The sequence below is a fragment of the Ascaphus truei genome, chromosome 2 (assembly GCF_040206685.1).
Source record: "Ascaphus truei isolate aAscTru1 chromosome 2, aAscTru1.hap1, whole genome shotgun sequence".
Taxonomy (NCBI): domain Eukaryota; kingdom Metazoa; phylum Chordata; class Amphibia; order Anura; family Ascaphidae; genus Ascaphus; species Ascaphus truei.
The window spans coordinates 426,999,994-427,023,402 of record NC_134484.1 but is presented as its reverse complement, the minus strand read 5'-3'; the positions used below and the strand labels follow the sequence as shown (position 1 = coordinate 427,023,402).

General features: G+C 41.6%; 1 protein-coding gene across 1 annotated transcript in view; it reads left to right on the top strand.

Moving 5' to 3' along the window:
* KIF5B (kinesin family member 5B) overlaps positions 1–23,409 on the top strand; it is a 60,333-nt gene that overhangs the window by 6,498 nt on the left and 30,426 nt on the right. Inside the window, exon 2 of the mRNA XM_075587726.1 lies at positions 22,764–22,851. Coding sequence (XP_075443841.1) covers positions 22,764–22,851 — 88 coding nt within the window. The remainder of the gene's footprint in view (positions 1–22,763; positions 22,852–23,409) is intronic.

Here is a 23,409-nt window from a genome sequence, read left to right as displayed (position 1 = left end):
CTCCCACTCCCTCCCACCTCCGGCTCCCGCTCCCTACAGACCGCATATCGCGGTCTGTGTATGTCAGCGCCCCGCCTGTCTGCAGTGCGGGCGCGCTGACTCTGGGAGCGGGGCCTTAGCCTAAGGTGGTAGGGAGAGGGGAATGGGGATGGAACGCCTGCTCAGCTAGTCAAAGTAGTAAAGTATGGTGCTACTCCCAGGGTAATATGAGACGAGAACAGAGAGAGAGAATAAAGAACCCTGGTAAACTGAGAGAGAGCACAGAGTTACTAAATTGTAATGGTAGATACAATTAAAAATATAGTTTTTAATGGTAAATTATTAAAATAATTGGGAAACCCTGACCCCATTTATTTTAATAATTTACCATTAAAAACTATACTTTTAATTGTATGTACCATTACAATTTAGTAATTGTGTGCTCTCAGTTTACCAGGGTTCTTTATTCTTTCTCTGTTCTCAAATGTGTTTTCTACTAAGAATGTTTATATACCACTCACTGAAAATATTAGATTTTTCAGCATTTATTCAAAAACAAATTAAACTTAATGGAAAGCTGACATTGTGGGATGAGCATGGTGAGCATTCACTCTTCTGTCTGCTCTCATGTATATGGCAATGACTTTTGGATACATTAAAAAAAACGAGGGCTTTAGATTTCTAACAAGACTTTGTTTAATTTTTGTTCTACACATTTTTTGCTCTTTGTATTGGATCACATATCCTGGGTTATATGTCTATTTTTATGTATTGTGTTGGTAGAGGCCCGAGACTACTACAAGGTGCTTTTGTGGAATGGGACGTTTGGCTGCGATCAAAACGCTGCTGGTGTTTCACTGCCGAGAGACACACTGCTGCAGGGCAGCTTGCCGTGGGATACTTTGGCGCGATGACTGGTTCGCTGCGCACCCGATCCGCCAAGCCAAGTCTGCGCTCCAACAACTGCATGTTTAAATGTCCCGCATGGGATCGCTACACAGCGTAGACGGGCTGCTCCGACGCGCCATGTTTAAATGTCCCGTTGGAGCGCCCTGTCTAGGCAGTGTAACGGACCCGCGCTGACATTTAAACATGCAGTTGTCGGAGCGGGTAGTCGGGCGCAGCCGATCTAGCTTGTCGGGGCGGTCGGACGTAGGAGTGGACATCGATGGCAAAGTGTCTCGTGCTGAAATGTCCCTGTGGCGAAGCGTCCCGGCAGCAGAACGTGAGTGGTGTTTTGGTCTCTGCAAAATATCCCAGACCGGTATTTTGTGTTAATTTACAAACGGCTACCCCTGCACTTTTTTTGTTTTCAAAATATTTTTGGTGTGCTCAAAATATTAATATGTGGAGCATGTCTACAAAACGATAAAAAATAGTAGTAACCTTTCTACATGTTGATTCCATGGCCCTTTTATGTACATGATTTTGGCCTGCCTCACGCTTAAGATTGTTTTCGTTATCAGGAATTTGAGCTTTCGTGCAACACAACCTATTTGTCAAAAGTGTGTGACAGTGAGGCTTTATCTCCACCCTTTATTATGAAACTGAAGTGAGGAGGATCAGGGTCCTTCAAAATGTTAGGAGAGAAGGAAGGAGGGGTTGGGAGTTATTTTTCTTAATGTAATGTAGCTAGAGTTGTAGTTCAATAGTATTTTGGTTTGCTGCAGTGTGACATGGATACTTATAAACCAAATTGGCACAAAGTTGTGGGTTCTAGCAAATGATTCTGAATTAACAGCTATAGCTAAATGATATACCATAGAAAATAATTAAGCTGCTAATGTGTAGGTGTGTCAGCAAATTGTTTTGATGGTAACCTGTTCAAGATCTTCAAGTGATCCCATTAGGTTTTGGTTTGAAAACATCATTCACTAACTTAGCATGCTTGTAAATCCCTGTTGATTTTGGTCATCAAACATGCTTCGTTTTTAATATGCAGGCGTGGCATACTTTTGTTTTAGAAATATAGCAAGTTCAAGGAATATGTAATTGCTTAATGCTGGGGTGCTCAACTCCATCCTCAAGCCCCCCCAACAGGTCAGGTTTTTACGATATCCCAGCTTCAGCACAAGTGGCTTAATCAGTCCCTGCTTCAGTACATATGGCTCAGAGGCTCAGTTTTTGACTGAGCCTCTGATTGAATCACCGGTGCTGAAGCTGGGATATCCTAAAAATCAGGCCTATTGGGGAGCTTGAGGACTGATCTTGAGCACTCCTGACCTAGTGCAGCGGTGCGCAAACTGTGGGCGCAAGATTATTTAGGGGGGAGCAGGCAGCGGGCCGGCAGACGTTGTGCGCGGGAGGGCGAAAAAGCTGTGCGTGGACGGCCAAGATGATGTGCGCGGGTGGGCAGCCGAAAAAGATCTGTGCGTACTGCCAAACAGGATAGTGCAGGTGGCGGCCACGGGATGGTGTGCGCACGCGCGGGGGCTTCGGAGGTACGGGGGAGGAGCACGCCCCAGCGCTGTGATGTCAAACGACCCTCCTTCCGGTGTCTGCCCTAAAATAACGCTGTGGTCGCTGCGATCCTCTGCAAGTGAAAGGTTGGCTGCCACTATTTCAATCATACTATGAATGTACAAAAAAAAAAGTGAAAACACATTGAAAACGGAAATAATAAATAATACTGTAGGTAGGAGTTTGGATGACACTGGGGACAGCAAGCCAAAGAGCAGGGAGAATAAAAAGGCAAATGGGAGAAGGGAAAAAAGGGTGTGGGGGGAGAGAGGGAAGGGAGGTAGCAAATAGGTGGATGAATGCCTCCCCAAAAGTATTGCCTTTGTGCACGTACGCTCTCCCAAGCTTGGCGCTTGAGAGACAAACAAAATGTACTTTGAAGGGCGCTCGGCAGCATTCAATGCGCGTGCGCGCACACACAGCCTTGATCCATGCCCCCCCGCTCGTGCTTGCAAAATTATGCCGGACACCCTGTGCTCATGCTTGGAGAGTTGGTGATGTCACCGCTCTCAGCGGCAGCGTGGACGCAGCCTAATTTTGCAAGCGCGAGCTGTTGAAATATGTAAGTATTTAGACATATGTTTGTATTTACATTGTATACCTTTTTAATAAAGGTTTTTTTTTTTTTCATGTAATTTGATTACATTAGGCAGGGGGGGCCCGAGAAATTTCATGGATGAAAAGGGTGGCTCGGCATAAAAAGTTTGCTCACCCCTGACCTAGTGCATGACAGACTGTCTAGGATTGCAGCTCCTGTTGGTCAGGAAGAAAGAGTATGTATGTATGTATGTGTTTTTTTGAGCGCTCGCTTCATTTTATGAACTGGAGTCGCTGCAGTTATTTTCCCAGTTGGATATTAGTTTCTAATACATGCCCTGTATTATATATTGTCATACTTGTTGCTTCATTCTTTTATCTAGTAGAGGAAGTGTTAGAGAGTAGTGATGTCACCTAATGTTCCAGGTGTGGCAAGGTGAGAGTAATACTTTTTGTATTACTGTTCTTATGTTTTTGCTTGAAAGGGTGGGAGCAGCGAAAGGAGTACGTACACTGGATGCCACAAGAGTTGCACATTTGTCTTTAACTCTTATTCATTTGAATAGCATCCATCTAATTCAAGGCCAAGAAGTTTACATTACGCATTATTTATTCACAGCTGCTGTATTTTTAAAGCAGCTGCTTACAGACCAGCAAATGCTTTGCTTCCTGACATTTTTGCATCTCACTCTTGGATTACTTGCTCTCTTTTCACTGCCTTACTTACTATGGTTGGCTTGATATGTGGTTCCTGTCAGTCTGTCCCCGTCTGCTTCCCAGACTTCTTACTACTCAAGTTCTGGCTTTTACTTGAACTACTCTGATTTGCTCTCTATGCTGCATTGGGATATTTGTGTATATTCTAGCTCAACACACAGTATGTATCTCTTACTTCATACGTGCAATGAGTAACTTTAGTAGACCTCCAAACTCATGTCAAAATTGATTGGAAAGGGGTATAATTAATAGGGACCAGAGTTTTCTTGATGCTCCGCAGTTTGATTGTAAATAGTATAGAGTCACAACTGGATTGAGGAACAGAGGTGAGTTCAGCTGTTCTGTTTTTTGGTTTGTGAACCCCAATGATGATTACAGAAATTCCATAGTTTTTCCACGATGACCTTCTTGAATCAAAACCAATCTTTTCTTATCCAATAGGGTTTATATTGACCAATTCCATGTCTTTTGAAACAAAATGATGTTGTATGAATTAGTCAAACAATGAGTAATTACGAGTCCGGGTATGTGCAAAAGTAAGTGAAACCCTGGTTTATCAGCTAAATTAAAGGGGGTAATTAGAATCAGGTGTTAAAATAATTAGGTAGATCTTCAGGGTTTAAAGGTTTCGGAGGTCCCACCTTTTTATAAAGATCAGAAACCTGGAAACACTCATGCAATGATCAAAAGAAGTCTGGGGACCTCAGCAAAGCACTTATTGATGCTCATCAATCTAGAAATAGTTACAAACCCATTTGTAAGCATTTGGGGCTCCACCAATCCACTGTCCGTCTACAAATGGAGAAAATTCAAGACCACAGTCAATACCCAGGAGAGTTTGTCCTACCAAAATCTCTCCCAGCAACAAACCGGAAAATCATCCAGGAAGTAACAAAGAACCCCAGAGTAACATCCAAGGATCTGCAGGCCACTCTTGCCATGGCTAATGTGAGTGTTCATGACTCAACTATCAGAAAAAGACAGAACAAGAATGATGTTCATAGAAGGATAGCCAGGAGGAAACCACTGCTCTCTAAAAAATAGCATTGCTTCCCACCTGAAGTTCACCAAAGAGCACATAATGATCGGCAAGACTTCTGGGAAGAACTATGCTCTCTGGACAGACGAGTCAAAGGTAGAATTTTTTGGCCTCAATGAGAAACGTTATGTTTAGCGAAAATCAAACACTGCGTTTGAACAGAAGAACCTCATCCTAGCTGTCAAGTATGGTGGTGGGAGTGTGATGGTTTTGGGCTGCTAGAGGAGAATGTCAAGCCATCTGTCCGTGAGCTCAAGCAAAGCAATGATCCTAAAGATAGAAGCAAATCTACAATAGAATGGCTGCAGAAGACGAAATTCCGTATTTTAGAATGGGCCAGTCAAAGTCCTGACCTAAACCCCATTGAACTGTTGTGCTGTCCATGCAAGGAAGCCCTCAAAAGTCACTGAGTTGAAGTTCTGTAAGGATGATTGGGCCAAAATTCCCCAAAACCGATGCGAGACTGACCAGCAGTTGGAGAAGATGCTTAGCTGAAGTCATTGCTCAAGAGGGTGCCACCAGGTACTGAATCTAAAAGTTCACATACTTCTCCTCCCCCCCCCATATATTGAATATAGACTTATTTGAGGATAAATGAAATGTTGAAAAAGTATCATAGTTTCTGTGTCATTTGTTCAGGTTATCTCTATCTAATTATTAGGACTTTTATTAGGATTGTTGCTGGCGTCTTCTTCTAGGCTGCGATTATACTCCTTGCGATGGCGCACACGCGACAAGTACAAATAGCTGAATCCCTTAGAGGCCGCCCTTCGTGCGCGCATGACGGCCGCATCAGGTGAGCAGTTTAGCTAATCACGGCAAACCAGCTTAGTGACGTCATAGCCACTCCTCCCCATCACCTGAAATAGTAAGTGCAGAATTTGCTTGAGCGACGCCATGCGCACATGCGCCTACTATAATCTCAGCCTTAGCCATGCCCCACGTCCAAATAGAGCTTTGTTCAATGGAGTGTCAGACATCGCAACCACAGTAGCTGCATATGTGCATGATTTAGTGCCATTGTGACTCCTCCCAATGTGTTTCGCGAATACAATGCTTTATCACTTCTGAACTAATGATGTTTATAACAGATGCTAGAAGTGCTGAGTTTTGGAAATAGTCGTACAAATCTGTGTGCGCTTTTTATTATGATATTTCACTCAGAGAGGGTGTGCCTACATGAATTAAAATGTTTTCACGTAGCTATTTTGACCACCACCTCCTGACTAAGCAGGTTTGTGTGAAATGTATCTAGATGTCATGCTTGTGATCTGTCATTTGCATGGCTTCTGCTGTTTTAAAGAAACCGGTTTGTGTGCTTTTATTATATTTCTATGTTAAGTACCTTTTTTTTTACTGTAGTCTGGCTCTTTGATCTTAATTCTATGCATTATCTGTTTAATATCAATGGTAGTTGCGTTTACTTTATATCTTTTAATAAAAATGGAATGCAACCTGTTTTTTATACTGTTTAGATGCCAGTAAGAAAAATGGCATTTGAGGGGGTCTTTGAATTCAGCCATTTTATCTGAACCTGCCAGAACAGGTAAATCTGAACATATGGATACCAAACAAACAGATACCCAGCAAGCTCTAAGAAACCCCCAAAATTACCACATAGTATATATGTCAATTGGAGTGCTACTGGGCGTGGCTAAATGTATACAACAAAAAACAGAGAAACCCAAAGCTACATCCAATATGACAAAAAATACACAGTGAAATACCTATATATCTATTGAAAAAGGGTCCTTTAGTTAAACCCTTTGACCAAAGCATTTTAAGCCCGCAAGCCACATCAAGGCATGACCAAATTTGGAGGTCCTAACACTAACTGATTAAAATTCTTATTTAACTCTATAATTAGAGGAAGAATGATCGCATTGGATCTTCATGCAGCGGGTTGGGACAGATCCAATGCGATCATTCTTCCTCTAATTATAGAGTTAAATAAGAATTTAATCAGTTAGTGTTAGGACCTGCAAATTTAGTCATGCCTTGATGTGGCTTGCAGGCTTAAAATGCGTTGGCCAAAGTGTTTAACTAAATGACCCTTTTTTCAAGATAGGTATATGTATGTATATATCTATGTATGTATTTCACCGTGTATTTTTGTCATATTGGATGTAGCTTTGGGCTTTTGTTTTTTGTTGTACACATGGATACCAAGAGACTTTCTAGGCGTGGGCGATTTACCATGAATGTAGTAAGTAATGCTATACCATACTTATAGTATAGTAATAGTATACTTACTAGATTGCAATCCTATCTATCCACTGCCACCACCCGAGAAATATGCAAAAATATGTAATATGTCTGCCAAGGTCTCAGGTCCCTGTTTTATTAAAGAAAATCTATGCACTTAGCACACATCTGTTGGCTTTAATATATAGAAAAAGATTATAGAAAATGATTATTGCAAGAACATAGTTACAATAAATGCAGAACAGTTTCTTAAAATAAAAGGATAAAACAAACAGAATTCCCAATACATTACCACACATAATAAGTTCTACACAGAGAGGTCACTGGCACAGAAAGATGAAAGTTCACGTGTCTGATCCCAAACACACCTCTGTTGAATTCTGATTTTCTATTCAAATATGCCAACCTGTATGCACAGACCTTCTTGCATTGAAACATATAAGACCCACCCCTGTCGTAAATCAGCTACTTGAGTGACATTTATGAATTAAAGTAAAAAAAACATTTTCTTCAGAGGTTTAAAGCCTGACTCAATATATAAACACTGATAACTTAATTTCCCGAATACTTAGACGCCATTTTCACGGTTGTCAGTGCTCTCCACTTGAACCTAAATTTTACATCTTAACGTCTATTTTTGCAGGAGAAAGTTATCTGTCTTTTGCACCTCTTACCCATGCAGTGTGTGGTATGATTTTATTTGTCTAATCACAATGGTAACAGATATTCATTTGTTACTCTTATGAATTGCTGTCAGGCTCATAATTTCTTATATTCAATACATTTCTCAAACTAAGAATTGACCTGTTTATCTCTCTCTGGGATGCACAAGTGATAATTCCAGACTGCTACAGTTTTCTCTGAGGCTGACAGCCCTGTGTCTGGCTATAGTCCCTAGCCTTCTAAACTACACATCTGACTTTTAGTGGGCCATCAGTGATAGCCCTTTTTGTAGATCAGCACAGACACATGAAGAGTCTTGACCCATCAAACACAATATTTTGTGTTAAGTCCACAACTAACCACATTAACCCCTGAATTACCAGATTGAGTAAAATATTTATCATGTCATGACCGGATCATTTGTTGCAAATGTTCCCAGCAGTTTCAGCTGCAAGTTAACAATAGATACTGTTACCTTGGTAATAATGATGCATTGTAACTGCTGAGATACTGACAGAAGGATTGAAACAGAAAGGCGCCCATTAAGTTAGTCACTGTACTAGATGTGTGCAGAGGTACACTAATGGAGACCGTTTTGAGTGAAATTAAAACATGGCTTTATTGAGCCCGTACCTTTAACAAGGCAAACCATACAAAATAAATGCCTATCCATGTGTACGGGCTAACTCACTTCCCAGTCCCCCTCTACAAGACTGGGAGGAAAAGCCCCTAACCAGTCTATCATCCCAAAGTCTCAAAAGGTACCTTAATACAGGTGGCCCTTCAAGTCAGTCTCTGGTTATGGATGGGTGTTCCTTGAGGGTCCAGCCTCTGGTAAGCTCCTGGGTTTGCTGCACCCTGGAAGAGAGGGCTGTTTCCTTGGTGTCTTATCAGCACACAGTATCATGTGTGCTCAAGAGTCTTTCTGGGTCTGTTTCAGGAAGCGTTTTAAACCTGTCTGATTACCAGGTGGAGACTGGTTAATTGTCTAGTTGCAATTAACTAGCTCCGTTCTGATTTCTCAGAATACTGAGGCTTTGTATTGCAGCCTCATTAAGACAGGGTTGCTTCCCTATCACAGGCACGTAATCTGGATTTTGACAGATTTTTAACTGTAGCACCAAATGATTTCAAGCTTAGGTAAGAATGTGGTATTCTATATTGTCATATGCTTTACATAGAAATATATAAGGAAAAAATAGAGATGACTGTTGCTGCTTTAATTCAGTCCCTGGTGGTATTTTTTTATGTCTACAATTGTGAATTGATAAAATTTTAGGTCATTTTAGGTTGCTCAATGTGTCTCTTCCAAAAGCATTGTGTATCATTGAGTTTTCTGCTACTAGGCTTTTGGTCTTCAATTTGTAAAGCACACCTCAAAGTTATGAACATTACCAATGGTAGAGAGTGTTACATGTTTGAAAACTTTGTGCGTTGAACGTCCAATTTATATTATAAGTGGATCCATGGCTTTAAAGTGTGACCATCTGCCGTTATTAATGAATGTGGATCAAGCTGTGAGGTCACAGTGAACTCCAATAAAATTGTAATATTTGTCTTGTCATTTGCATAAGCATACGTAATGTTTTTTTTTTTTTTTAAAGCAAAGATTGTGAATTGACACCTGACAGAGCTCCCTAGCATTTTCTCACTTGCACTGCTCCTCAAAGTAGTGTAAACGACTAGATTAAAACTCCGGTCCTTGATTAGATGGGCACTGAAAACTGAACTTGTGGAATAATATTTTTGTGAGTGGGGGTGTATTTTATTTTTCTAAATGTACCAGTGCATTATTTACATCAAGTATCTCTTGGCAAAGAGAATTATGGAAGTTCTCCTCCTTGCAAGAGGATAATAAAGTTAGACAAATTAATTTGCTCAAGAAAAGAAACGGTTCAATATCTCCCTCTAGGTTTTCGTTGGAATGATATAGAAGATTCTCATCTACTGTCGTTTTATGACACACTTGATGAATGTGGAAGTCTTTCCAAGGACAGAAATATACCGGGTGCCTAAAATTTCCCCCCTGTGCTTTGATTAATCACTGCTGCGACCCGGTAACCGCATTCCACAGCGACATCAAAACTGAATCTGGTGCACGGAGTCTGGCAGCGGTGGTGATTGACCGGTCATCACCTCTGCTCAGTGATGAGAGCACAGGAGTGTCTTTGTGAAGGAAAGGGCGAGTGTGTGCCCCACACACTGACACAGCCGCTGATGGGATGGGATGGGAAGGGGGGGGGGTGGTAGTCTTTCCCCCCTCCACCCCCGATCCTTCTGGTCCTAACAAAGTGCCACCCCATGTCATATCGATGATTTTATCAGGAAACCTTATTACCTGGCATAATGACAAATACAATCCAAGGTACCTTACTATGTCTGAGGTACATTGAACATAAAGAGCGGGAGGAGACCCAATAAAACCTTACATATTTTAGGGTCACTGCTTGTATCAAGAATGACTTGCCACATGTATGACTGCAATGCTTTTGTGATTGTTTATAAAATAAATAAATAAAGCCTACAAGCCCCAACTTAATTAAAAATGATTAATACCTTTGTCTAAAATCCCTCGACAGGATGCCGCTTTATACCAAACTGTTCAGCTACACAGTTTACAAACACACACACACACTCCCAGCAAACTTAAAACCCAATTCCAATTGGAGGGCTACTGGGATAGTGACAGTGTATACAACAAAATGCAAAAAAATCCCCAATGCTACATCCATTAGGTCTCTATCCCAGGTGCTACATCCATTAGGTCTCTATCCTAGGTGAGAGGTGGGGAGCTCATTTGCAGGTATTGTAGGACCTGCATGTTTATCTTGACATGGTTGCGTCCTTGAAATTCTTTGGCCAAAGGATTTAACATAACCCCCCAACCATCGTTCACATAACCCCCCCAACCATCGTTCACATAACCCCCCCAACCATCGTTCACATAACCCTCCCCAACCACCGTTCACATAACCCTCCCCAACCACCGTTCACATAACCCTCCCCAACCACCGTTCACATAACCCTCCCCAACCACCGTTCACATAACCCTCCCCAACCACCGTTCACATAACCCTCCCCAACCACCGTTCACATAACCCTCCCCAACCACCGTTCACATAACCCTCCCCAACCACCGTTCACATAACCCTCCCCAACCACCGTTCACATAACCCTCCCCAACCACCGTTCACATAACCCTCCCCAACCACCGTTCACATAACCCTCCCCAACCACCGTTCACATAACTCTCCCCAACCACCGTTCACATAACCCTCCCCAACCACCGTTCACATAACCCTCCCCAACCACCGTTCACATAACCCTCCCCAACCACCGTTCACATAACCCTCCCCAACCACCGTTCACATAACCCTCCCCAACCACCGTTCACATAACCCTCCCCAACCACCGTTCACATAACCCTCCCCAACCACCGTTCACATAACCCTCCCCAACCACCGTTCACATAACCCCCCCCAACCACCGTTCACATAACCCCCCCCAACCACCGTTCACATAACCCCCCCCAACCACCGTTCACATAACCCCCCCCAACCACCGTTCACATACCCCCCCCCAACCACCGTTCACATAACCCCCCCAACCACCGTTCACATAACCCCCCCCAACCACCGTTCACATAACCCCCACCCCCCCAACCACTGTTCACACTCCAGGGGGGAGAGAGGATGGAAAGAACAGTTGTCTTTTCTCTCTCCCTCTCCCCTTGGCGGGCACCCACAAAAGACTTGGCAGTCGCCATGATGCACGCACTGCGTTGGGGCCCCCTATTTTACACAGTTTACAAAGTCGTAACGTTTATTTTTTATTGGTCACCCTGCTTAGACTGGAACAGCCTTTTTAATATGTTTTAATTAGTTGTGATTTCAAACTTCCTCCTTGCCTTACTGAAATGACTTTCTGTTTTTAAAGTATTGGAATTGCACTGGATCATTCACATTGGCATAGTGATGTTGTTCAGCTTTACATTTTTAAGGAGCGTTTGACCAAAGTGTAAACCTACTAAGTATCTCCATTCCTGATCATTATTTCGAGTAATTGTTTGCATTGAACAGTAGAATCCTATTGTGGAGCCTACCCCTTGAGGTCTTGTCTCAATGTTTCCAAGAATGGACACAAGAATGGAAATTGAAAATCATTAGAGACTATTGGTTACTATGATTTAGCTCTGCTTTGTTGACAATCCGGTTATGTGAAAGATGTATAAGGGTTCTCCATAGTGGCTACAATTCCCTTAAACCCTTAATCGTAGTCTTTGTAGCCTTGAGCATTGCAGAGATTTTGGCATTTTTGGTACTGGCAGTATTCAAGTCACACTAATAATAATATTGATATGAAACTAGATCAATCATAGTTTTTTTAGGGGGGGAGGTCATATTCTGTAGATTCATACGGCCCGGCCCATTGCTGCTTACTAATTTTGAAATGTTAGTCCAAATGCCCCCAAATTAAAAATGAATAAAAGCAAGAGAATTACATTTCTCTTAATCTTATTCGATAACACTGATTATAGGCTGAAACTCTAAAATTCCGGGCATTATTGAAATCCCTGCTCTCTGATTGGTTAGAATTCAGGGCATTATTCATTCAGTAATGGCCGGAATTTTTGGCAACTTGCCAATTCATCTTTCAGAGATACAGGGGGAGCGTCTTGAGAATTTGAAATACAAAAAACTGCCAAATTTAAAACTGCTAACAGTAAATACATCTCACGTCCAAGCTCCAGCTGCATTTCAGTTCCTCTCCTTTCACAGCTGCTAGTGCTGTCAGAAGCTGGGGGTCCCAACTAGTATCTTTGTTAGTTGCAACAAAGTAATATTTTTTCCACAACTTGTATAGCTTCTGCCAAGGTTAAGGTAATTTATTATTTTTTAAGTTTTTTGTAGTTAAAATCACTGTCCCCTCACGTCTCTTCCCATCTCCCCTTCACCCACCTCTCCCCCTCCCCTCTTCTCCTCTCTCGCCTCTCTTCTCCCCCCCCTCGCCTCTCTTCTCCCCCCCTCGCCTCTTCTCCCCCCCTCGCCTCTTCTCCCCCCTCTCGCCTCTTCTCCCCCCCCCCTCTCCCTCTCTCCCCCCCTCGCCTCTCTCCCCCCCCTCGCCTCTTCTCCCCACCCCTCGCCTCTTCTCCCCCCCCTCGCCTCTTCTCCCCCCCCTCGCCTCTTCTCCCCCCCCTCGCCTCTTCTCCCCCCCCTCCGCCTCTTCTCCCCCCCCCTCGCCTCTTCTCCCCCCCCCTCGCCTCTTCTCCCCCCCCCTCGCCTCTTCTCCCCCCCCTCGCCTCTTCTCCCCTCGCCTCTTCTCCCCTCCCTCGCCTCTTCTCCCCTCCTCCTCTTCTCCCCCCTCACCTCTTCTCCCCCTCGCCTCTTCTCCCCCCCTCTCTCTTCTCCCCCCTTGCCTCTCTTCTCCCCCCCCTCGCCTCTCTTCTCCCCCCCCTCGCCTCTCTTCTCCCCCCCACTCGCCTCTCTTCTCTCCCCCCCTCGCCTCTCTTCTCCCCCCCCCTCGCCTCTCTTCTCCCCCCCTCGCCTCTCTCTTCTCCCCCCCTCGCCTCTCTCTTCTCCCCCCCTCGCCTCTCTCTTCTCCCCCCCTCGCCTCTCTCTTCTCCCCCCCTCGCCTCTCTCTTCTCCCCCCCCCGCCTCTCTCTTCTCCCCCCCCCCTCGCCTCTCTCTTCTCCCCCCCCCTCGCCTCTCTCTTCTCCCCCCCCCTCGCCTCTCTCTCTCCCCCCCCCTCGCCTCTCTCTCTCCCCCCCCTCGCCTCTCTCTTCTCCCCCCCCCTCGCCGCTCCTCTTCTTCCCCCCCCCTCGCCTCTCTCTTCTCCCCCCCCCCCCTCTCCCTCGCTTCGCCTCAGGCCTTCAACTCTTCCAGCCAGGACATTATTGGCCAGTAATGCCCAGTTCTTCTGGGATTATTACTTAAATACCACATGTTCTATCTTGCCCCCTGAGCAAGTCGTGCTTCCAAAAAATATTTTTGTTGAAAATCATTCGTTTCTTTTTCACTAGCTACTGAGAACTCCATTTTGACTTTGGACACTATAATATCAATACAATATTTCAAACGCTCATCTCATCTGAACGAAGCATCAGTTTAAAAAAATTAAATGGTTAGAACAGATCTCAAAGTACAAAAAGAGAAAAATGGCAGTCACCACAGACTATTACTTTAACCTGTTATGTTTGCTACAACTTAAAACTACTGCAATATCGAAGAATATTGTTGGTGAATTTTCAGGGCTCTGTACTACTAAAGCACATCTTAAAAAAAAATTTTTTTAACTAAAAATAAGTGTCCTGAACATAGCATCAAATATCTTATTAACCTTTTGCTGGCCCCTCAGGAAGCAAAATGGTTAATGCATATATTGAATTTTGAAAAAAGGGATATGGTCCTACCTTTTTAGGAGCCTCCCATAGCGAAATACATACAGGCATACCCCGCCTTAACGTACGCAATGGGACCGGAGCATGTATGTAAAGTGAAAATGTACTTAAAGTGAAGCACTACCCTTTTCCCACTTATCGATGCATTTACTGTACTGCAATCGTCATATACGTGCTTAACTGATGTAAATAACGCGTGTGTAACAGGCTCTGTAGTTTCCCCGCTTGTGCACAGCTTCGGTGCAGGTAGGGAGCTGGTACTGCTTTTCAAGATGTGCTGACAGGCGCATGCGCGAGCTGCCGTTTGCCTATTGGGCGATATGTCCTTACTCGCGAGTGTACTTAAAGTGAGTGTCCTTAAAGCGGGGTATGCCTGTATTTAATAGCCACGTGTTAAACACGATTGCAGAGTGTGTGGGATTTTGTGGGTGTAAACCAAAGCCAGATCAAGAGGGGGGCTCTCAATGCTGTCTACAGACACCTCTTAAAAATACCCAGGAGATGTCAACATTTCCACATTCGCTGCATTAAACAGATTTATTAGAAACCAAGGCACCAGTGAATACTGGGCATTCAGATTCCCTGACCCAATATCAAAGGTGAATGTCCCCTCTTCAGTTTCCAAAGGTGGGGGCCCTTCTCTAATGTTTACGTATTGAGAAAAATGCTATAAAATAGCCCCCCCGGGCCCCCTCATATGGCATAACAGTAACTTTGTGCAGCACCACTGTGCAGTTTTGGTTAGGAGATTATGTAACCTGGCAGCACTCAAGGGTTGAATTATTTTTACATGTCTTGGTATTCCTTGTGCAATTTTAAAATATCGAAGGAAACTTTTTATTGCTGGCGGGACCTACAATGCTTTGCAAAAAAGTACCTTAATGACGTGTTTACGGTGCGTCTAAGAACATTATTTAGATCGTTAAACAGAGTACGTTCATCACCATAATTTTTAAACCTGTAATGGTTGTGTGCACCCCAAATTTACTGAAAACATTGAATAAAAATTAGTGTTACATTGTCATGCTAAATGTACAATTCACAAGTGCTATTACTTAAATAGAAGGCTGATTCACCATTCATGACAATCAAATGATGCATGATAAATATTGTTTTCTATGACCTTTGTAATGGGGCTTACTGTTTAATGAAACAGGGCATTCCTAATATTGGGTCTGTGAAGTGTTTTCTTACTGCTTAAAGTTGTCAACTTATGGTAGAGCATGGATTCTTCCCCTGGTGCACATTTCTGTTAAGTACAAAGCAACACTATACGCTGGGCTAGATAACGGAGACTGGGTGGGTTCTGCCAAATGCATCCTTTGTAATTGCATTCCTTGTGTGTGAAAATAAAAATAGGTTTGGTTAACTGATGCTAGCCTTTTTTAAATTAGAAAGTATTTTACCTTGCTCTTAATTAGGTGTGATGTTGAACCAGCAGGAACTTGAAAGTGAAAGACCTGGGTATCAACAACGACCACCGAAGAGCTGTTAGAATGCTTGTACCCACCTTGATCATAAAAAACAATAGTTTATTGTTTTATTAAACCAAACATTGGTGTAGACAAGGGCATGATAATTTAGAAGTAGAATACAAGGATTACATGGTAACAGAAGATTATGATAAAGTAGCATTATGTGGAGCTTGAAATATATTTGATTGGAAAATCAATATGGTCCAACTCTTGGACCTTTTTTGTAAAGATAGTTATGAAGTACATTTTCCTAAGGTAATGAAGAATTTGGCACCAAGACAAAATGTGTTGTTGAAGATGTTTCTGGCTAAGAATAAAATGAACTAAGCACATATTTGAAGAAAAAAAAAGTGTTTGCTATACTTAACCCATTATTTAAAAATTTCTTTGATTTGTAGACATTTGAATACAACATTTTTACATCTCTGAATTCTTCCTTTTCATAAAAGAAAATAATACCTGATTGAACGTTGGTCACTTAACTTATGAAAGCAAAAGTAGCAAGGTACTTAAATAATATAATCATATAAATAAAATGAAGCAGGTTGACTTCCACAGCCCACTATCCCAGGAACCTAAAATTCCCCTCCCTGGTGCCTGCGCTATGCGCAGGGACTGATCTGTCAATCACAGCTGCAACATCAAAGCTGAGTCTGGTGAGCTGGTGGCAGTGATTGACAGGTTGCCAGGCTGTGACGAGCTAGGGGGAGTAGAAGGCAGAGGCTGTGCGATTGCTAGGTGCGGAGCTTGTTGGGGAGGATGGGGGAGGAGCTAGTTGGTGGGCATGGGGCAGGGCTTGAAAGTGCTGTGACAGTCGGTGTTATTGTGAGTGTCTCTCAGATATCCTGACATCTTCCCCTGCCCATCACACCCACTGATGCACTGTAGCCGACATGAGGGGGAAGACTTGACGTGACAAAACATTGGCTCCTGAGTATTTTATATCGTTGAAATAAATAAACAACTGACAGTGGTAAAACAACACACAAAACAGACAAAAATACACAATGACCACCTTTGAAAAAGCGCCCCAGCGAAACGTGCGTCAGGTGGGAGGCGGCTACAGGACTGACGTCATCACGTGATGATGTTCACATGCCGGGCAGAGGGTGAGAGGCACTGCTAAGTGCCGATGTATGCATGAAGGGACACTATGTCTATACGCAGTAGACACTTTGTACTTTGAATGATGCCGTTGCCTGCTGGATTTCTGAGTAGGTAGCTAACTTACATCAGCGTTACTTTGCCGTGCAAGCTCTGACGAGAGCTAGGGCTGTTTACAATTACCCTACCCTGAACACTCAAGTGTAACTGTTGTATATTACTGTTGCATCATTTGTATCCCTTCCTCCCCTCGGCTCATATGTGGTTGCTCACTATGTTTCTGCTATCTGCTATCGTATCTGCTACAGTGGCACATTTGAATTAGGGGGCCATAACTTGATATGGACGAGATCCGTGCCCCAGAGCTGACTATTACATTTTGTAAGCTCTTGTGCACTTAGCTATCGACAGCCAAGATCACAACTGATTTTTGTGGATTGTCAAGACAATTACTGTTTTCTGTGTATTGTGAGGTCTAAATAAGCGTGATTTTGTGGCACATTTGAACTAGGGGGCTATAACTGGATACGGACTAGATCCGTGCCTCAGAGCTAAGTACCACACTTTGTGAGCTCCTGTGCACACTGTCCATTAACACTTGGATTACCAATTCTACCTACTTAGAGTTAGGCTCGCTTAACCCTTTAATTAGGGATCCTACACGACCAGAGTTATTTCAACAATTTAGCCTATTGTAGCTGTATTAAACTGTCACTAGTGAGCTCTCAATCAATTGCTTTATATTTTGTATAGCATTTTGGCATATATCCTTGCATGACCAGTCCACCGTTACCTGTATCTATTTTACAGGCTTTTTAACCTTGTTAGTGCTGAACCAGGGGGCTGACTATCTAGTCATTGATTGCTTATCACTGCTAATTAGCAGATAGGTAGGATCTCTACCTTTCCCCCTAGATTTCAGTTTGAGTATTGTGTATTTTTGTCTGTTTGTGTGTTGTTTTACCACTGTCAGTTGTTTATTTATTTCAACGATTTTGACACTTATTTTAACTAACATAATTAAAGAATTTTCATTTTAAGTTTAATTGCTAGCGTTGCTATTTTTGTTTGTAATTTTGATCCTACGCCATGGTTTGTCAAACAGATAAACATAAGTAGCTTTGCTTGAAACCAATGTTGCAGATGAAAAACTATATATTTTTTGTATCTTGTAAAAAAATGTAAAACGATTACTTTAAAGTTGCAGTTTAAAATAAATAAATAAAAATATATATATATTCCATTCAATATGTGCAACAGTACAATCTGCACACTGACAAGTGCTTAGCTAAGCTGCGGATCAATCCGTTCTCCTGTAATCGATTTGCTTGCTCCGGGTTATTTAATTCAGTTCTTGCACAGAATTCTGGGCATTCCAGAGTCCTGGAATATGATTGACTGGGCAGTTACGAGATTCAATTGGTGCACTGCTAGAGAGAGGGCGGGGCCCAAGAGCCAGAGCCTATCAGAAGGGGAAGGGGCTATCACGTTATAAATGCTTCCTACATTAGAAACATTAAAAATGTCTTTAAAACTTTTTTGTAAATGCTACAAGTATTTTCTCATAGTACAGAACTGATTTATTAAAAGAAACACGTAGGATATTGCTTGAACTGCTGCTTGAACTGCTGCTTGAACTGCTGCTTGAACTGCTGCTTGAACTGCTGCTTGAACTGCTGCTTGAACTGCTGCTTTAAGGGCGATGTGTGTGTGTGTGTGTGTGTGTGTGTGTGTGTGTGTGTGTGTGTGTGTGTGTGTGTGTGTGTGTGTGTGTATTTATTTTTTGACCCGCTTCTTGCCTTGAGACAAGATTTTGTACCGTCTATGTAGAATTTACATATTAGATTAATATAAGATTATAAAATCACAGCTTTGTCTAGCCACCCTAATTTCCAAATCCATGTTTGTATTAGAATGTTCTCACTGTGCGTTTGGGATACGTTCAACCTAATGAGGGCTTGTATAATTATAGCATACCATTTGTCCAGGCTGAAAATGCATTGCAAAAATGCCATGGTTGCTGGCAGTGTTACTAAAAATACCATGCAAAATGAGTAAAACTGTATGAATGCCTCTAGGACTGATTTATACATCAGTATAGAGATCTCTTCGAAGTATAAGAAGTGTCTGTTCTTTGAACTGTAGTCTTTGGTCTGTTCAGTCATCTTATACTTTCCATTCTGACCTTTTGTACTAACGTACAGTATGTCAGGAGGTATATATCACCCTGAAGCTTTTGGCTATTGCCAGTCACTGATGATTTTGACGAAGGCTTGGCTAGTTATGTGGTTGATTTTTGTTTGCTTGAGCATACTGTTATTTTTACTTTAGCATACTCAAGGCACACACAGTTTTGGAGGGAGGGCACACATTTCAAATTGTTGGGAAGTTTGGGGTTATTGTATGTTTCCATTAGAGAATTCTTAAAAAAATATGTATTTTAAAGATACATTCAGTATTCTGAACATGGAAAATGGTCTTCCATCCTAATTACTTCACTTGCATTACGAATTAATCTTGGAGTAACGCACAATAAACTTTAACTTGCTTTTGCCCATATGCAAGAAATGTCCTTCAGGTGGTCTTTCATTTCACATTCTTCAAAGCTCATCTCTCAATGACTCGCCTCGTGTGTTTGATATGAACACCTGTCTAGTCGCCAGTGAACACACAATCTGAATGCAACCTGCTGAAAAGTGAATCCGATTTGAAAGAGTTGAATGGTAACACTTTTGTTACTTCTAGACTTGTGTAGTGCTGACAGCAATCGGGTGCTTTATATAGCCATTGCTAATACAGAAGCACACAACAGGGTCACGGTCCAGGCATGAGGGCAAACAGTGCGAGGACATCCCTTTTTTTAAAAGCTGTTGTATTTGGAACAAACTGAAAATATTGGCTAGTGTTGGAAAACGGACTGTATTTGCAAGGTGTGCTTACATGTCGTTTTTCAACTCTGTGATCTTGAGTTTTATGAAGTTGAAATCGCTGTTGAGCAGAAACACTTTTTTTGGTTTACACAACTTAAAAAAAAAAATAAAATAAAATATCCCCCTTGTAGAAGTACCCATAATTTACATTTATATATCAATAGCTATAGTCTTATACCTCAAGTGTTAAAGGTGTAGTTTTTGCACACATATCCCCCCCAACCCCCCCCACACATTTGGCTTCCGGTCTGCTTTTTATTAGATTTTTTTGCTTTAATTTAATAAGTGGCAGCAAACACTCCAGAAAGCGTGCAGATTGCTCATTACCAGGGTATAAAAATAGAAAATGTTTGAAAGTAGAGGTTTCTACATCATCCCATTTACTTGTCACTTTTTATTCGTTCTCCCTATAATTTAATTTTAATTAGTATGGCAGGGAAATGTTGATGCAAGTACAAAATGTGCAGTTTGTTTGTCCTCACTTTTTTTTAGGTTTTTACTTTTAATTTTTTTGAATGCTTTCAATTTGTTTTGGGGACAGTTTATATATGTGTGTGTGTGTGTGTGTGTGTGTGTGTGTGTGTGTGTGTGTGTGTGTGTGTGTGTGTGTGTGTGTGTGTGTGATCTAATTGAAAATATTAATGCTTGCAACTGCTATGACATAATCCCTATTTTTCTGTTGGGAACTAGGATCACACACTGCTATTGTTTAAAAATGTCTTCTGGGTTTATTTGTGTATTTTGGGGGTGTGCTGGTCCATGTTTCGTGGAGGAAATGGTGAACCGCGGTCACAGCAACTCCAAAAGCCAACGCATTGAAAAAAGTAAAAAACTTTATTGATGACTAACAGTGAACATCAGGAACAATACACTCTGACGCGTTTCGTCCAATGATGGACTTTTTCAAAGAGTGATTACCCATGCATCCTAATGAACCGTATATAGGGGATGACGTGTCCAAAAAATTATTCAATCACAGGGATGGACCTCCCCCTTCACCTGTAAACCAATTAAACCATTTGAATCTATTCCACGTCACCCCATATATATAAGGGCCGATACATGCAACAAACACCACACAATACACATGTATTCTAAAAAAAAAAATAAAGAGAGGAAAAATGGTTTAAAAACATAATGTTAAAAACAAGAAAACTGAATGCTCACATAATTATTACAAAAAATGATAAATAATATAATAAATGTGGATACTTAGCACAAACATTAATTATTTAAATCAATTTAGTATAAATTAATAATCGTTCATTTTAAAGATAACGCAATAGTGAATATTATTTAAGGGCACATTAAGCATCCTGACCAGATTGAAACGGAGTCTGTGTGTACTGACCAGCTGAACTGCTTGTTGCAGGACAGGGTGGAGGTGAGGCTGACGGATACCGGATCAGTGACTTACCTTGAGGCGCCTCTCTGTACTTCTAACGGGTAAAATTCCTAGCCCACCACCCTGATGTGATTCCGGATGGGCTTATATAGCCTTATATTTATAATCTTTTATGAGTGGTGTCTTTCTCCATGACCAATGGACAGTATCTATTATAGCCTGGGTAGCAGCCTCGGTACACCTAGGGGTTAATCCCCATATCTCTCTGGTCCATGTTTCGACCTGCTATACTTAGTTTGTGTGTACGGTGTCCATTGTTGTAAGGTAGTAATAACACTTGTAAATTATAGTGTCTGTGTACCAGACAATATTTATTTCCGCTGGGGAATTAATTATTGTAGTTGTAATAGTGAAAGGAAGTCACTACTCTCTACCTTCTCTACTGTTTTTAAAAAGTTTTATTACTTTAATAAATGTAAAAGAACTATGAAAAGCAAAAAAGAAAATATCACAGAATATACAGTACCTATTGCTTTCCAGGCTTGTCAGGAACTCATACTTTAGAGCAGAGGTGTACAAACTTTTGGGGCTGCACCCCCCTGCCTGCTCTCCCCCACTACTCGTGCCCCCCTTACCTTTGTGCCGGCGTCAAATGACAGCGTGGGGTCACGTGACGTCATTTGCCGACGCGTTGCCAGAAGCCGGTTGAATCAAGGTAAGCGAGTTGCAGAGCCTTGCGTGATCCCTCGGCATTTAATTTAAATGCCTCGGGGAAGAGCACGTGGCCTCTCACCACTGCGCACCCCTGCTTTAGAGGACGGAATATATGCGAAATTTCAAAGGCGCTGTGACCGATACTGAATTACAAAGTAGATATTAGAAAATATATATTTAAGTATGTCACCAAAACATGAAACCAGTTTTGTATTTCACAAATAATTGAGGATGATTGAATTTTCTAGTCAGATACTTATTGTGCTATATTCCCATCTTATAATTACCTTTTATTTAATGTATGTATGCCTTTATTTATATAACGCCATTAATGTATATAGCGCTTCACAGCAAATCAGTTGGGTTCTTGTTTTGTAGAAGGCAATTCTAAGGGTTAACAAACAATTTAATTTCCCTGTAGACATGAATACTCCTCACAAAATGATTAAACTATTGAGCAATGTTCTGCGCCAGGAATGTTCTGCTCTCTCGTTGGCCTCTTGTTGCCGCAATCTCTCCCGTCCTCTCTGAGCACCGGGCTCTCACTTCAGGCTCTGTAGCTTTTGCTAGGACTCTACGCGTTTCGTCTACTTCAGGCTTCCTCAGGAGTCCATGTTCAATGGCCCATACTATCGGACCTTCTATAGTACTTGCTGTCCATCATGATGACGATTGCTTATTTAAAATGGACTACTGATTATAATTTATACCATGTTTACAAAGGGGTATGACTATTTTCCTCCTGATGATGCTTACATTTACACACATTCAATAAAATACAATAAATAAACCATTTAATTATACACAAATAACAAGAAAAAATAAAATATAAATATATATTTTATTTGGTGTATGTAATGTGACCGCTTTATCAATGTGTTCTTGAGGAGCATTGTTATATTTGTCAAATGTTGTAATCTGTTCCTCACTGCTCCACAGTAGCTCACTTTATGACTGCCTCTTATTTACCTCATTTAATGACTGCAGATCCTCCCAAAGAGCACAGCCAGACAGTGCTATCAATTATTTGAAGCTTCCGAACGTCTTGATCTTGCCATTTGCAAAAGCTGTCGTACCCTTGTTTTAATCCGAGTTGTTTGATTCACAATTGAGCATATAGCTCAATTTCTACTCCTTAACATCCAGTTATTTTCTGGCACTAGATTTACTATTTACACACATTTTCTTTCTTTTTCAGTCTAAGCCTTATGCCTATGACCGTGTGTTCGGGTCAAATACATCACAAGAACAAGTTTACAATGCCTGTGCAAGAGCAATTGTTAAAGGTAAGAAAACTTATTTGAATGTGAAATACATTTGTTTGTTTACGCAAGTTTACACATTGCCGGACATATTTCCGATTCAGGCATTGATGCAAATGCTTGCACTGGTTTTTGTGTAAAATATCGACATTCTTCTGTTGACGTCTATTTGAAATTTGAAAAACAAGAGTACATGCTTATTCATCATAAAGGGTTAAATAGAAATTAGTAGCATTCCGTACATTAGACCATATTTGTTGATCAAAGAAATTTAGATGTTCAAACATTAGTACAACCTTCCGAATACTAATTGGTGGTAAACACACTTTGTCCCTATGTGTTTTATTTCTTGGTGAACTTTGCAAATATTGCTGTGAACAGTTTTCATTGTTCTGCTTGTTCAGCGTGTGCCACAACTGTAATCTGTTTCTCACATAATACAAAAATATAGGAGAAAACGTTCAACCATGAGGAGATTAAAGGATTGCACTCACTTAACCAGCATATATATTTTTTTCTTTTTGAAACGACCTTCCACTTTGCTTTTCAATAGTGTTTTAACAATTTGTTATAGCTTTTAGT